An 18,162-nucleotide genomic window follows, 5' to 3' on the forward strand; every position below is an offset into this window, starting at 1 on the left:
CATTATCTGAAGTATAACAATAAAACAGGTCGTAGCACCTATATGCATTTAGTTGATTAAACATTAAAACAAGTGCAAAATAACTGTAGTTATATTGTTAATACCGATTATTTACATCGTGTATGAAATATAATTAAAAACAGATTACCTGAAATCATTTTTCAAATAATAAACACTTTTTTAACTAACTTAATATTCTAATTAAAATGTTAGTTATTGCCTATGGAACTCTTTACTTTCAAATGTAAATAAAATAAGTAAAAATATCTTCGACGATATGTTTGTACAAATAAAAATAAGTTGGCAAACTCACAACGAAGTGAGCAACGTGTTACATCGCCAACAATATTATAATATTTAAATATTATAAAGCGAAAAACATTGTCGAATTTTAAGATATTTTTCGCGTGCATTGCATTAGTATTTAAATTAATAATACATTCGTATCTTTAAAACTAACTATTTACAAACGTTGCTCACAATTTACACATTTTGTACTCTCAATCTTTATCAACAATAGAGATAAACAACAAAAAACATTTTTGTTCCTTAACACAATCTTAGATCGGTATTTATCATGAACGAGAATGATGTTTGAGTTTTGATATATTATTCAATCATTAAAATGATTTTACTCAACACGAAAACAACCTATTTATTAAACAATATCTTCACGAACAATTTCCGAGAAAAAATAATAGTTATTAAAAAAGTTCTGGAGGACCAGTGCATGGAAATGGTCTTACCATTAAAGTAAAGTTATCATTTAGACCTAATGTATAAAAATACCATTACATAAGACTATTATAGAAATAGAAAATATTATTTTAATTTATCAAATATTTTTTTCTTGTGTAAATATCTCTCTTCGTAACTTTTTTCTGCTGACATCATTGGTAACACCTTATGTTTATTCACCTCGGCATCAATTAGGAAAGCAGTTAGCACCTGACTCCAAATTTTCAATAGTTCATTTTTTACAACGCCAAGTCAGGTTGGGCAGATGTCACACGCACATGTATAACTGCAGTCGTTTACAACCTATTTAACGATATTTTTCAAATAAGAGTTGGAGTGAAGAGCTGTTGTATAAATACTTGCAATTTCCTATTGTATTGAAATGGCGAAGAAAAAAACAAAACAATAACAAAAACTCGATTGCATTGTGTTCGTCCGAGAATAACATATTACGCATAGCGTTGCATTGTTACCTTCAACATTCATATAAACTCGGCACTCGGCAAAACAATAACACAGTTGTGTATTATCGTTCTGTATCTTCATGACGACTCAGTACTCGTACACTGTGTTCTAATTATTTTATTGCGCTAGATTAGTTATTTACCAGAAGGGAAAACCAATACTAACTAAATGATTTGTATACATAACTGAATTAACTCAAGCAGAACATTTTGTTAAAAATAAAATTGTTTTACCCAACAAAATCATTGCAATTTAATATTTGGATATTGAGAATTTTGCTTTTTGTATAACTCAATTAAGAAATCAAATAATTAATTCAATCAATTTTGCTTGAAGTATTACAATTAATTTTGACGGAAAGTTTCAACTCATTTGGTATAAAAATTTGTTAATCTCATATCAAGTTTAATTTCATAATTTAATAATTATAGTTATTGAATTATAAAAATATACACATTATAGTTATATGATAATAATTACATGGAGCCGGAGCCCTCCGTGGACATAAAATCATATTTGTGGGGTTGTGGAGGGGTCTCCCTGAAGTAATGCTGACCGGAAAAAAAAGGGGATTGTGGAGGGGTGAATTCCCCTTCAACTATTCTACTTTCTAAAAGCTTTCTTGATACAAAATGTATAAGGAGTACCTGTATCTTATCTCGTTACTTCTTCAAAAATCGATGTGACATTGAAATAATGTAACATGTAAATAAAGTACACGTTTTTTTATTTTCATACGTGTTTAAAAATAAAGTATAATTCAATAAAAATATATTTTTGGTATACGTATTTGAGCACACTATTGACAAAAGTTCAATTATAAAAATAACATAAGAGTTATGTTAAATAACTTCATAATAACGATACACATTATACTTAATAATACGATTATTCACATTATTTTACAAACTCAAATATGTTTTTTTTTTCTATAAATCCATTGTTATATACTGTTTGACTTAATCCATATGTTGTAATATGCACAATTGGGTTACATTGCACATCTTATGTATATCGACGAGAATTGTATACATGAAGAATAACATGTATACAAACAAATAATTAATTTATCTGTCATAACATTTACACTGTTGTACACTGTTGTACACTATTTATTACATATGTATATATGTGACAACTTAATCTCCGTTAACCATGAACGTTATCTTAAAATAATAATTATGTAATTGTTTAATTAAATAGAACCGTTAAAAGCGCCGAAGAAAATGTCCCGAGATTGGGGTAATTAAAAACGGCGTAAAAAAGTTTGTTTCTGTACGCGCTTAAATGAGTTCTGGATTCTATTCAGTTCGATTATTCCAAACACAACTCGCACTTTTTAATAGATAGGACTCTTATAAACTTCGTCAACCATTATTGTCGTTAGTGAAAGACTTATGAATATTATCCTAGTCAAACAAAATTTTGATTTGTTCATTTTATAAAATAAATCTTTCAAGTGCTAGTCAAAATTATAAAATACATTTAGTAATTTGACATACTTGTTGCCATAAAAAAAAAATGACAACAAATTCATCGAAATTAAATAATTTAAGAGACGCCGTTAAAGAGAATAAAACAGTTATAAACATGTTTTGCGGAGAACAACTTTATTTTATATGCATCGATGACAGACTCCCAACATTTTTACCAAATTATTGATGAGAAAATTATCTGAGATTTAGCTTTTTATTTTTTCGTTTACATTATTTCTAGTATTTAATATTCACAAGAAAATTTTAGTAAAATTTACTATATTTTAGTATTTCAATGTTCAATAAATAACTTTAGAGTTGCGTTATCATATAATATAAAAATGTAAGATCATAGATAAATTTCTTCTTAATAATTTGGTGAAAAATCGAAGACAATGTTATCAGTATAACTTGATAAAAGTTTCCCCGTGCAAAACTGTCTTATATTACAAAAATTTCATTTGTTGTTATTTTCGTATCGACGTTCTCAACGAAGAGTGTCAAATTAAATTTTAAAAACTCACTTTATTATGGTGAACAAAAAAAGTTATCTGAAAATGTGTTCACTTACGACTACATCTTAAAAAATATTTTATTGATTGAACGAATTGTATTACTTTTGAACTTAAAAATATATTACATAAAAAATAGAATGAAAAAATATTTTCATCGTCGAATTTAGACTTCAACTTAATTATTAGAGATGATTTTATTATCTTTTAATTATTAAAGGCACGATACTAAACCCGCGTTTCATTCATAGTTATTTTTGACAGTGACAAAATATGCAACATAATAAAAATTGATCACTTGTAGCTGATATTATTTAAAAACTATATTACAAATATTTAACTCAAAAAGCCACAAAAAAACCTATTTCTGGAATAATATGGCCATTATCAACGCTGAACACATACTGACAGTATGTGTTTTANCAATGTTGCCATTATCAACGCTGAACACATACTGACAGTATGTGTTTTAATTTTAAAAAGTATGCAACACTTCTTATAATATATATACCAATCAACCTATTGGGGTAAACTCCCAGCCCCTTTGATATAAATTACATAACTTTTTACCGTTCATTGCATCAATGCTTTAGCCAGGGAGCTTTAGCCAACTGTCCTCTCCCACGAGACGACTTATTTTTGTACTAAATATGGTACATTACCGAAAATACATTTAATCTCAGTTTATTATTATGGTTTTTGAAATTTCAATTATGTTCGTCCGACTGACTCTTTGTATCAGACACATTCAATGAACATACAACATTCAAGTGAGATATTCAGAATACAACTGTATTGTTTTGTTGCGATCAAGACACGATTTTTCGCGGTTTTGCATCACTGTGTGTATACAGAGCGAAGGAAATTGACGACAAAATTACCGTTTAACAAACTTGTTGTCGTTGAGGAACAGGAGGGCAATGTTATTCCTCAATGGACAGCGGTTAAGTGGTCGTCGGAGGTCAAGCGCTGTGTTTGCCGTCATCTAAAATCGGCATGCGCCGAACACGTGTCGCAGGTAGTACATAATTTTTACTAGATACATCAACATAATGCAGGCTGTATACGTATGTATGGTATGTACATATATTGAGCTATATACGTATGTAATATATTATTACACGCTATATTTGATCATCTGAACGTGAGTCATCGGGTCGCCACCGCCGTTTTCCTCTTCCCCGTTCATCATCACATACTTGTATTCAGATAATATTGTGCAACTGTATGTGTGTGTGTGTTTTTATTTCAATTATTTGGATTACCGTCGTCTCCGCGGCAGCGGTGCTGACGGTGGTGTTATGGATGTGGCGGGTGATAGAGGAGGGTGCCAGACGCCGGGAGAGACAGACAGACTCCTGTCTCCTCCTCTCTACTCACCTCTTGCCATTTACCAGACCGTGAATTTATATAGGTCACCGACCTTGACCGATCACTTCATTATTACACTCATACGCACACTCGCACACATAAACGCACAAAGAGACGGTAAAACGTAAACAAAACGGCGATTTGTACGTTGAGCGAGAATACGGTGACGGCGGCAACGGCAAGTGTATGTGTTATATTATTGTGTATAATAAAGTATTACCACGTGTTACAATATCGCTTTGCTTCGATACCCTCGCACTCACCGCACAACCGAGTGTGGATAATGATTGTTGTACACAAGTGTTATATGATATCAATAACCACGTGCTCTGCTTCCATCACTCGGTGTATTAACACCTTAAGGGCGAAACGTTGAAATAAGGAACGGACAAAGTAAATTGCTCTATGAATGTTACACATTAGGTAGATCAAATTAAGGGGGCCGTATTCTTCAACCTCTCAAAACGTTTAACAAGTGTCGTTTCCAACATTACTACGAAAAGTTGGTAGTTGTATAGATATAAGATTGTTTAAAAGAATACTGGAATTATGATCACATTTGTATTCTACGTACAATTTAACAAGAGCACATCGAGTCAAAGGCCATGTAGGTACATATCTGACTAATCTGTCGAGCATTAAGCTCTTGTCGCTTGTGCCTTTTAGAAGGGAATATACTAAGTTGAGTTTATCTTGTTTGATTTGTTAAAGTCAAATAAACCTTACTTATATATTTATTATAACTTATATTGGAACAATATTTCAAGATTTCTTAAAGTCAGTAAAAACCGACATCTAAAAAATGTCAGTTTTTCTGACTTCTGTTTTAAATTAAATATTGTATTTATAAAGTGCAAATTATAGTGTATATCTGCCTGTAATAAGTAATAATAAGGTACTAGAAGGTATAAATAAAATATTTTGCCTTAAGTACTTCAAAAAGTTAAGTATCGAGAAATTTTTGTACAAATAACTATTTAAAATTACGTAGTAATTATTTTCAGGTCAATGTATTATTAATTTAATAGTTATTATGTAATGAAAACATTTTTCTTTTTGACACGCGTGTAGCGCAAAGCTTCAAAATTCCAAAACTTTATTTTAAATTATTACGATAATTAGTTTACAATATATTTTTATGGTATTAGAAAAAAAATGAATGGCTATAGCAACATTTATAAAACTGTGTGGTACATGATTTGTGTTATGAACATTTGAATTTAGAACTTCAGTATGTTAATAGAATTAACTTAGTTGGCGAAAGTGATTGATAAGAACGGTGGAAAGTTTAGAAGGCTCTGACACAAGTATTGACTGTCTAAGATAATATCTTTTTAGAGATTCAAATGAGAGTACATATGCATCCAATACGGAAATAGACCCCTGTCATTCTGAAATGATAACACTTATTTATTGAACTCTAGTTAACTATATACAAATGATTTGTTGATCAAGATTTAACATCAAATAAAATTTCTATTATCAACAATATAAAAAATTTTAACTGATATGAAAATTTGAATAATGAAAGTATTTTTAAAATTACATAAATAGTAACTATTATACACTGAAAAAGTCCTTTTAATACATTGCTGGCGCGATTACAAAAATTTATATTTGGGGTCATCGGGTTTTAATTTTTACGTCCTCTTAAAATCTCTTAAATTTTAATAATATTAATAAATATTAGTAGAGTTAAGTCCTAAGTCTATAATCGTTTTACTCATCTTAATAGGTAACCGAGTACTTATTACTAATAATGAGTTATTTCATAATAATAATAGTTTATTGATATTTAACTAACAATAATCACTTATAAATTGAATGCATTTTTTTATACATCACAATTTTTATTGCTTATAATAAAAATTATAAATTTAAAATGTATAAAATATCCTTGGGAAATGTATTTTAATAATTTAAAAATGATTGGCCATAATAATCAATCATTTTTATTATATTTATGTAATACAAAAACTATAATTATTTGATTATTTTATTTGTTTTGATTAAACAAATATTTTAAAGAACAAAATGTCAGGTTAAAATTTTAATTGGAAAAATTATTTGAAATTAAGTGCAAATTAAAAATACTAAAAAAAATATTATGTACATATATGTTAGGGGTTTTGCCATATTTAAATAAAAATACATCGTATTTATATTAACTTCATTAATCAATCATTAATTAGGCTTATAATGCCAATACCTACTTTATAATTGGAATTTTTTATACATATATTAACATGTAGCTCAATTTTAATTAATATGTTAGTAGATGAATTATGATTATTACCTTTAATTTATGTAAATCAAATAAAATATTAAACGATGCTTTTTCGTTTGCTCTTAATACTTATAAATTAGATTAATTCAATTATTAGATGGAACATAATAATTTAACGAGTATTAAATTAAAGAATATTAATTGAGCAAACAATCATTTAAAGCTTATTGTATTTTTCGTTTTAAAATTGTTTATATTTGAAAATAATCAAATTTTAAAACTTAATTAAAAGTTAATTATAAACATTTTTTTAAAATTTAATTTGAATCAGTATTTTAGGGCGCGTAAATTCATAAAAACCAGCTGATCAAAAGTGTCTTTTCGTTTGTTTTGTATGAAATTATTTAAAATTTCACTGCAAGGCGTAGATAAGCCCCATTTGTCGATTTTTTTAGCAGTATTATTGTTTTTCTACAATGTTTATAAATAAATTTGGTTTTTTATAAAGATTATTAATTGTATTCTTATTTTAGTTAAAATGACTGGATCATATTTATCCTGATATATATTTTATTTAATTAGTATTTAATGAAAATCTAAGGGATTCCTTGTAGATTAAAAATACGGCGATTAAGATACGGACAGTGTTGTTTGTCGTTATTCCCATTTAAAACTAATCAAACAATATAAGAGAAATAAAACAAATACGTATTCCATTGTCATTTATTGACCCGGACCATTCAATAAAATATTTAAAAATATATTTGAGTTGCGTATACATATTAGTATACTTTTAAAAGAAAAATCATAATGAAAATTTATTCCAGAATAAATGCGTTAGACAATGCACATATTTTGAGAACCCTTAAAACTATTCAATCGCTTGATATGTCTGTTAAGGGACATTTTACAAGAAGAAACAAATTGTGCATAAAAGCTGACCGTACGGCGATAAACCGGATGATTAGTTTTTCGTTTACGTATAAAATGCATAGGAAACGTACGGGTAGATGGAAAAGCCGAATACGGTTAGTCTATAGCGATAAACTCGAACGACGGCAGCAGCCGGCGATGGCAACAACGGCGGCCGATGTAGCGTAGTCGTATTTCCCCTATGCTGCGCACAAAGAACCCCGCGCGCACTCTCCGACCAGTCTGACTACAACACCGACCGTACCTCTTTTCGGTGGGAGTAACGACGGCTGCGGTGGCGGCGGAGGTCATTTGATACGGTGTGTGTGTATGCCCCTTCAGCCCCTCTCATCGTACCGGCATCGCTCCACCGGGTTTTCGGGGGCCCCCGCGCCGTCGACATAGCGCGTTTGCCGTTCGTGTCTGTACTCTGTTGCCGCTGCTGCCAGTGTTCCCGTCGTATCGAACCGCATATACCGCGGCGCACACACGCCTGGTCGTATAATAAACGTTATTTTTCTTTCCCCACGAACAGCGCTCGCTATATACTACTCAACTACACTGTATACAGCATTCGGTATTATTCCGGCGAGCGGGCACACGGACGCTCTGTTCGCTTAGTGTTATAATAATAAGGTTTCGTGCTGGTTGCGCGTTCGTAATTTTTTGTTATTAATTTTTTTTTTTTTTTATACACATCAATTTATAATTTATTTCGACGTTATAGCCATCCGTTAGAAATTTATACGATAATTCAGGCATGTGATAGTAGTACAAACTTACCCGTATTTTATGGTCTAACCAGTAGAAATTAAAAATAAACAAATTTCGAAACCAACGACAGTTATTTAGTGATTTGTTAACGTTCGAAAGTCACATTTTTTTTTTTACTAAATTATTTAACGAACAATGGTTATGGATACAGCGACTTTTTTCGTCGAGGGTACGTCTAACCAGTTCGAGCATGTTCTCGGCTTGTACCCGCAAGCGTTGCGCGTCAAGGCGGAGAGCAAGACGAAAAAGCCCGAAGAACTCATCAAGCTGGACAACTGGTGAGTAAATAAAATATTTTACATTAATCAGTCGGCCGGTGCGGCGAAACGTTATTGTATGATATAGATAACGTTGTTGTGGGGTGGTGTATTTTTGGTATTGCCGCGGTGTTTCCGGGATTTTGCAATTGCATTCGGTACGCTCTGTATACGTGTTACGTGCGTTAGGTTGGTATGAGGCAGTCGCCCTGCCGCCGCCGCTATGTAACCGACCGAGGCCGTGATGACGTTAACGATTTCTTTGTGGAGAAAACGTTCCTGTAGCCGTGTAATGGTGTTTTTAGAGCCCATAACAATTTCTGAATGTGTGGCAATTGTTGGAATATAAATGCATTATTTATATTTTTTATTTGATTACGACTTTTTAGTTAAATCAAATTCGAAATATTGTATGTCAAATATTTACACACGACATTAGTCTATTGGAAGCGGTCAAACTCACGACGGGTTTCTATAGAAATTCCGAAATTATGATAATGACTATCGGAGACTATACAGCGTGCTCGTCTTTTTCCCTCGTGGTCTCTAAATTTTTAATTATCGTTATTTCACTTGAATAGTATTATTTAAGTGAAGAATAATATATAATTGTGTCATGTGCACTTTTATTTATTTGTAGGTATATTCACTTATTAGGAATATTAAATATTCCTAATAAGTAAATTAACTTAATATTAATAATAGTACACATATAACGGTAAATATATATATTACATAATTAATGAGATTGCTGTTGCCCTTGTATTAATTTTTTATTTATTTAGGGATGTTTGAAAACTGTTATTATTACATTTTCTTTATTTTTCAAAAGTATCATTGAATTTAAATACGGGATTATAACTTAACAAATTTTATTAAGTACGAAATGTCTTTGTGACATTTACATAATTAAGATAACGTTTAATTTTATATAAATGTTTATATACGTTATTTTTAAATCTTATCAGATTCCACGAAATTTATTATTACTTTTTAAATAAATAAATTAAAATCCAGATATATGGTAGTAATTTAATTATTTGAATTTTTACTAAAATTGTGCTTACATTATGTTTTATAAAGTAAACATGCTAAAAACTATGTATTCATCTATAGAATTTTCTATTTGTTTACTTAACATTTTGACAATTATATTAATATTCATTTCACTAAATTATATTAAAATATATATATATATATATATATGTCTTAATAGGCATAAATTCATATGTTTGTAAATATTGTCTGAAGATTATCACTGATGGCCAATTATTGCATGACTAATAATTTAATCAATAAAATAGTATATAAATAGATTATAAAATATGTGTTTATAATCCAATTATTATATTCATATAAATTAGATAATTGAAAGAAAATGTCATAAGTAATAATTAATAGTAAGCTATTTTTTTTTACTTTTGTGTATAATCCATATAATCCATAAAATTGTTTAAATATTTTAAATTGATTTTGTTAGCTAATTTATAACATTTTTAAATGCCACTTAAGCCTTCTCAGATCTAAAATTTAATTAGAATACTTTGATTATAACAAATTTAAATTTGTCATTAGAAAACTGAACATTTATATTCTAGTTTTTCTACTATAGTAGTCTATCAATAATTACTAAATTAAATTTATAATCTGATAATATTACTAGAATATTCTTATGTAAAATTATGATTATATTTTTTTCTAAAGGTACCAGAATGAATTACCTGGAAAGATTAAATCAAGAGGTAAAGATGCACATCTAAATCATGAAGAAATATGTCAAATAATGAGATGGAAACAAACTGTAAATAATTATATTTCTAAAGTATTAAATTATTATATAGGTGTTTTATTTATTTTACACTATTGTTTTAGAGAGGAAAAACTTATCCTCAATTAAATTATTTAATCAAAGTCAACACACCCCGTGCAGTTATGGCAGAAACCAAGAAAGCTTTCAAAAAACTACCCAACTTAGGACTTGCTATTACAGCTTTAAGCAATTTAAAAGGTGTTGGAACAACAATGGCTTCAGGTTAGTGTTATGAGTCTTGACATTCTAATTTTTACTAAATTATTATAGGTATTGTATTTATCATATCTTATTGTCTAAACTAATTTATCAAATATTATCTAGCTCTTTTAGCTGCAGCTGCTCCAGATAAGGCTCCTTTTATGGCTGATGAGTGTCTTAAAGCTATTCCTGCTATTGAAGGCATTGATTATACTGCCAAAGAATACTTGAATTTTGTTTCTCATATCCAAAGCGCTTGTGAAAGACTAAATAGTGAATGTAAGTTGATATCAGTTAAATTAAACTTAATAACTTTAATGTAGAACTATGATTTTAATCATATTATCCACAAATAAATGTACTAGAAATTTGAAAATATTTTTATGTAGCTAAGCAATGAGGTATTTTTTATTAATGCCTTATATAGTATGTTAAAATATTATAATTATTCTTACTGCCAAATTTTAATCTATGAAAATCAAAATATAGTTTTATTTTTATAATAATAACTTAACATATAAACTAAAATTAAAATTCCTAATATTTAATATACCATGTTGCATAATATGTTTTGAGTTAAAAGGTATATTAAATCTTAAAAATTTGAATTTATACGATAAGTTATAATTATAAAAATAAAAGATAAAACTGTACTTTGAATTTTATAAATTAAAATTGAAGTTTAATATCACATTATATTTTTTGTTAAACAACTGGATAAATGTTAGATTGTGTTTTTAATATTAGTTTTTATTTATGTTGGTTAAAATTAAAAAATTTTCATGTATTTCAAAAAATAGGCAGTGAAAGAACTTGGAGTCCACATTCAGTAGAATTAGCACTTTGGACACATTATGTAGCTAGTGAACTGAAACCTGAACTTTTATGTAATGTACCAGAAGCTCCTAAAAAACCATTAAGTGAACCAATTAAATCTGAAACTCATTTAAATGGAAATGCTAATCAAATAAAGGTAAATATTTTATTTTATGTTTATTTTCCTTCTAATATTAAACTAAATTTTTATTTCAGTTGGATGAGCAGGTCTCTGATGAAAGTAACCCATTACCTCCATCAAATGGTCATCAATTAGCTATAGAAGATGATTCACGTGATAAATCTGAAGATGATGTTACTAATGATTCTATATCAACATCTGAATCGGCTCAAACTCCATTAGTTGAAGCCCTAACAGAAGATTCATCCAGTTTGCCAGCACCTGATGAACCTCCAGTAAAAAAATTTAAAAATGAGGGCCAAACGGTGGCTGCTGAGGCCAATGGTAACTAATTTGGCTCAATTGTCACAATGAAACCAAATGGATCACCATAGAATTTAAACTTCAACGGTGGTTAATAATGGAGAATAAAATTTTAGAATTTGACAATGGAAACTCCAACATTTTCAGACTTAATGTAATTATTAATTGAAACATACAGTTTTCGAGTTTGTTAATTCAATACTTCAATGAAACTTTTTTTTATTTATTCATTGAAAAACGTAAATATATTTTTTTTATACAACAAAATAAATTAAGCCTTGTAATATTCTAACTTGTTTTATTCAATTGATAAATTTATTATATGTCAACTGTAAATATGATTAATAATAATTATATAATATATTTAAGTTATTTGGGAATAGAGGGATGTTTGATTTGTATGTGTTTAAAAAGAATTGCACTTAGAGGGAATACTTTTTGAAGAAAATCAATTAAATTTGTTCATGATTAGAGGTGGAATTTGAGTATGAATCAAAGTGTTTCAAAGACAAACATTTGAAACAATGTAAACTTAGTATTATTATGTCTGTTCTGCACCGATATTAATGAAATAAATTGACTACAATGCATTAAAGCCATTGTTAAATTTATGTACTTAAATGATGATACTGCCTTCTAGTAATTTTTTTTATAATTTTAATTATTTTAGCTGTTTTTTAAAAATAGTACAAACATTTATTTACATTCCGAAAGATTGAAACTATTGTTTTATTTTATTTTATAAAGTTATAAACAGACAATTAATGTTAAAATGAATATTTTGTCTGTTTGATATATTTTATTTTTAATGGAAATAATGATTTTTTATTGTTCTTAAGTGTAAAACATAATTTTTGTTTTGTTTAAAGATGACTACATTTTAATATAAAAATTATTAGTAATGCAGCATGATTTTTGTGTATATTATATACATATTTAATGAGTATGTTTTGTGGTAACAAATAAAATATGTAATGCATAAATGTATTTTTATCATTGATATAATTATTTTAAAATTAAAAACCTAAAAAAATCGATACTGTTTAATTATTTTGTATTGAAAAATATTGATTCTAAAACTTGAAAAAGCTGTAAAATATATTTATTTAGCATTAACAATCATCAGAAGTCTTCAATGAAATATTCATAAGAACATTTAAAATTGAGAAGTTCTATAATGTGTGTTATATAAAAAAAACCCATTTCTGTATTATGAAATTTTAAAATGTATTATGATTTTAAATATATAAAAAAAAAATGATTAATTAATTATTACATACTTAAGAATTTGATTGGGTTTAAATAAAGTGGAATGCAAAAAATAGGCATTTAAGGGTAAAACTGCCCCAGGTATTGGATATTTTTAAAATCTACTAAAAGGCAAGTGTTAAAGTAATCATTAGTACTGCAATACAATTCTGTAAGTTTTGCAATTGCACTTTTTTTTAGTTAGATTATAAAAATATTAAGTTTGCTTTTACATTGAAACTACTTTGATGATTTTTTCATTATTATATAAACATTGTACATCTATTTTAATGATTGATGGATTCAAAAAATAATACTATTTAAGAAATTACAAATCTCGTTTGGGAATATATATATTGTAAAATAAAATGTTACGTAGATAGCGCTATGGCTTCAGAGTTATCAAAAGTGTTATCATCCGAGACCGCTAAAAAATAATTCGTGTCCTGTTTACAAATTCTTATCTATGGACAACATCATAAAATCATTATTTTTATTCGTTAATATATTTTGTACACGTCTGAATTATGAATATTCTTCAAAAGTGAGAAGTGATGATACAATCTTTTTAATTTAATTGTAATATTATCAAATTTTATTTAAAAATAATATCAATATAAGCCTTGCTGTACAAAAATTCTCAGTGTAAAACTTTAAAAGAAACAATGATTCCCGGAAAATTTTGCTTTATATTTATTTTCATTTGTTGTAGTTTTGTAACTACATCGGTTGTTGGCCAAACTTTAGAAGTAGTTAATGACGATGAACTATTGGAACTATTTCGAACAGAAAACTATGTTCTTGTTCTTTTCTGTATGTATACATATCAACAATTTTTAATTATTTATTATTAAATTTTTCATAAATTTTATATACAAAATTAATTTTAGCTCTGAAGGATTGTGAAAAATGTAAACTGTACGAAGAAACTTTGATACAAATTAGAGAAGAGCTTGTTGATGCATTAAGTGCTTGGGTTGTTAAAGTAGATGGCAGTAATTTGGTGCATATATATGATCCAACCAAAGAACCAGCATTAATCATGTTCAGACATGGAGTACCATTGTTAGTGCCTGAGTTAGGTAATATGTAATTATTATATTTTTATATTATATTAATTATAATATAATATAATAAAGCTAAGTAGACAGCCTACTTAGCTCAGTCGATAATATGTCATGTCTCGGTTCTTAAGTATCAGAGTTCAATTTAGTTATGTTGTGAACTTTCTCATCCTCACTTTCACAAGTAATAGCTTTTGAGAGAATATCAAACATAATTAAAGAAAAAAAATTTATATTATAGTATTACTCCCCTGTGAATAGGGGATAAGAATACTTCCATGGCACTTCTGTTAGTCATAAAAGCGACTAATGAGATTATGTTCGGTCAGCAGCCTGTGTTTTAGAGAGAGATAGATAAGATGATGCAAAGAATACCGGGTAATGGGGATACGGCGATAGGCGGAGAAAAAAATGGACAGGTAATAAGAGGAGAGAATATGAAAGAATACAAGAAAAGTATGATTTAGTGGAAATAATGAGGCTGGAGAAAAAGTCCTGGATTTTGCAGTATCGTGTAATCTTGCTGTGGTTAATGTTAATTTTAGAAAAAGAGAAGGATATTATATAAATTATAAAAGTGTAAGTATTAAATCACAAATTATTTATTTTATTGAGAAAAAAGAAAGTTTAAAGTGAGTAAAAAATTATAAAATTATTCCAGGCGAGAGTGTAACTACTCAATATAGACTGATAGTAATGAAGTTGTGGTGTAGTGGGAAGAGAGTATACAAAAACAGAAAAATACATGAGGAGAATCGAGGATTTGGTAGTGGAAATTGAAAGGGGAAAAAGAAAAAGAATTTTTAAAGACGGTAAAAAGGAGAATGGTTTGGAATGTCGAGGGAGACATAAATGATGTGTGGAATAGATTTGCTAGTTCTGTAAATAATACAGCAAAAGAAATTGTTGGTATGTGTATGTGTAAAATACCAGGTAACAAGAAAACTTGCTGGTGGGATGAGAACGTTCAGAAAATCATAGAGAGTAAGAAAAAGCAATTCAAAGTATGGCAAAAGAGCAAAATGAGAAAAGATTGGATAAAGTACAAATTCTTGTGTAAAGAAGCCAAGTGTGCAGTAAGCAGGGAAAAGTTTAAGAAGTATGATAGGCTAGAAACAAAAGAAGGTGAAAAAAAAGTTTATAGACTTGCAAAATTAAAAGAAAAATGTATAGTGTATAAAAAGTGATGATAAGTGTGTGCTAACGAATGATAATGAAGTAAAAAAAAGGGGATAGAGTATTTTGAAAAATTACTGAATGAGTATCCAAGAGAGACATTAGGAGATATCTTATGGAACGAGGGTTTGGTAGATTTAATTAGTGAGAAAGGGGTATAGTAGGCTGTGATATCAATAAAAAAGAATAAAGTCGTAGTACCAGATGAAGTGCTAGTAGAAATATAGAACAATTTAGGCAGTAATCTTCAGTGAGCATAGTAATAGAAGATTTTAAGGTTAGAGTAAGAGTGCACCAAGGTTCTGCTTTAAGTCCTCATATATTTTCTATAGTGATAGATGAAATTACTAGAAAAATATAAGGACAGGTACCATGGTGTTGTTGTTTACTGATGATATAGTGTTAATAGGATAAAATAAGGAAGAAATTTATTTATTTATTTATTATTAACTTTACAAGCAATAGCCCAAAAAATACAATATGTATTTGACAGCAAATTGATCAACTTAAAATTATCATATAACTAAAAAATGTGAACATTAATAAACAAATCAAATGAATCAATAGAAATTAATCAAAGGCTAGAGGTGTGGTGATCAGCTCTTGAAGTAAAGGGATTAAGAATAAGTAGGAGTAAGACAGAGTATATAGAGTACAAGTTTGACAAAGGATAACACTTTTTGACAATATTATTCTAGAAAATGGATCATTAAATCTTGATAAAACATTATTATTAATTACCTTATATTCCAAAAGTTCACTAGTAGAGTATTGGTATCAATCTTTATGGTATTATTTACTAGTTTTTTTTTATACATTTTAAGTCATTTTATAATTTTTACAAAAAAAAAAGTGTTCTTAAAAATGTATAGAATTATTTAAAAAATTGTAAAATACAAATGCTAAAAAATTGTTGTAGCAAACATTTTACCTTTTTGTGATCGTATGATTTAAATAGAATATATATTTTAGCTTTTATGTATTGTAGTTACCAAAGTAAAAATTTGTCTATATTATTTAAATTTGCCTTTTTACTATCATGTATTTCATATTTCTTTATACAATATAAAATATATTAATTTTTTTAAATATTATTACAGAGGCAATGGACTATGATTTATTGCTGGACATATTACTCAATAATAGAGATCCCGTTGTCAAAGAACTTGATGATCACAGTTTTGAACATCTTACTCAAGCTTCAACTGGTGCCACTACTGGTGATTGGTTTATTCAATTGTAAGTATTAAATAAAATAAATTAATACTCAATACTTTATTGATAATGTATTGTATGATTATAGCTCAGGCAAATTATATTCATGTGCATATGCATTATTTAAACATAAAACACATTTTTATACGTTATAATTAATTTAATATTTGTACTATATTCAATTTATATAGATATAAATACAGCATATTTAAAAACATATATTATTACCTACTCAATCCGAAATAAATTACACTAATTTAGATTAATATTTAAAAAAATATATATTTAATTTTAAATTATAAGATCAATGAAAAGTAAAATTTCATTATTATTAAATTTTTTATATAAACAATTATACTTAAAGGAAGAAAATAGTTCTTATCTAATTATTTATTTTTATATTTTAGCTACTCATCCGATAGTATTGAATGTCAAAGATTGCAAGCACGATGGGAAACTGTTGGTGCTAAATTAAAAAATCGTATGAATGTTGCTCGTATAAACAGGCATGGAGCTGGGTCAATGATTGCTCGTCGTTTTTCAGTTAGCCAGTCTCCTACATTTATACTGTAAAACAAATTTTTTTTGCTAAATTTAATCTATTAAATTCAATATTGATTGCTAAATTATGTGATTTTAGTATACGTCGTGGTGCATTATACAAGTACACATCATCTGAATATACTATAGATTCATTTATCAAATTTATTGAAGAAGATTATAAATACACAGTTAAAGGAGAGATACCTCTTCCTAAATCTCCTTTGTATGTTTCTTATTTTGTATTTCTGTTTTATCTTAATTAAAATTACTAATTTTCAGGGACGATTTTGTACACTTGTGTTTTGATATGCTCAGGGAAAACCCTCTTATATGGAAACTGGGATTGGCAGGACTCAGTTTAATGCTATTAGGACTAGCTGCTTTGAGAGGTGGATCAAAATCTAAAGAACATAAATTAAAAAAGAAATCGTCTAAGAGCTCGAGTAAAAAATCTAAGTAAAATGTAAAGAGTTAAATTACTTTTTGTGTAACTATTGTATACTTTTATAAATAATATTACAAAAACCTTCAATAATTTATAGTAAAATTATTCTATAGCAACAAATTGTTTAAATTTCTTGTTAGAATTGTACATTCTAATTGTTGTAAAAATTATTTATTTACTCATGTTTAATATGTGAATAATATTTAACTGATGTCTATAGTAAATAATTTCAAATATTTATTAGAAAAAATAATTTTTTTTTAATTTTAAAATATTGCAGCCTTATAGATGTCTTAATAATTAACTAAATTTCAATTGAGATTTTTTTTTTTATTATTGTTTATGCAATGAATATTTTTGTACTTATGTTTTTAAGTATTACTTGTATATTAAATTTTATAAAATTAATTTTTTAATTTTATTATTTTTAACAAGAATGTTACCATAAAATCATTATTAAAAATAATA

The 18,162-nt window shown here is 27.8% G+C and overlaps 2 protein-coding genes across 3 annotated transcripts; both read left to right on the forward strand.

Moving 5' to 3' along the window:
* The first annotated feature begins 8,141 nt into the window (after window positions 1-8,141).
* On the forward strand, window positions 8,142-12,598 carry LOC126904074 (uncharacterized). The gene is made up of 6 exons (XM_050682728.1): window positions 8,142-8,752; window positions 10,436-10,532; window positions 10,604-10,763; window positions 10,866-11,021; window positions 11,543-11,715; window positions 11,775-12,598. Exons 1-6 carry the CDS (start codon window positions 8,610-8,612, stop codon window positions 12,030-12,032), a joined length of 987 nt encoding a protein of 328 aa, XP_050538685.1. The 5' UTR covers window positions 8,142-8,609; the 3' UTR covers window positions 12,033-12,598.
* A 1,165-nt stretch (window positions 12,599-13,763) lies between these two features.
* LOC126904076 (uncharacterized) lies at window positions 13,764-17,814 on the forward strand. 2 transcript variants are annotated; one of them, XM_050682731.1, is made up of 7 exons: window positions 13,764-13,795; window positions 13,964-14,064; window positions 14,142-14,333; window positions 16,592-16,730; window positions 17,114-17,275; window positions 17,347-17,472; window positions 17,529-17,814. In XM_050682731.1, exons 1-7 carry the CDS (start codon window positions 13,779-13,781, stop codon window positions 17,707-17,709), a joined length of 918 nt encoding a protein of 305 aa, XP_050538688.1. In that variant the 5' UTR covers window positions 13,764-13,778; the 3' UTR covers window positions 17,710-17,814. The 2 variants fall into 2 exon arrangements, with proteins under 2 accessions (XP_050538688.1, XP_050538687.1); XM_050682730.1 differs by lacking the exon at window positions 13,764-13,795 and having other exon boundaries at window positions 13,802-14,064.
* Window positions 17,815-18,162: the final 348 nt, after the last annotated feature.

Source organism: Daktulosphaira vitifoliae, unplaced genomic scaffold (assembly GCF_025091365.1).
Source record: "Daktulosphaira vitifoliae isolate Bord-2020 unplaced genomic scaffold, ASM2509136v1 Scaffold_4, whole genome shotgun sequence".
Taxonomy (NCBI): domain Eukaryota; kingdom Metazoa; phylum Arthropoda; class Insecta; order Hemiptera; family Phylloxeridae; genus Daktulosphaira; species Daktulosphaira vitifoliae.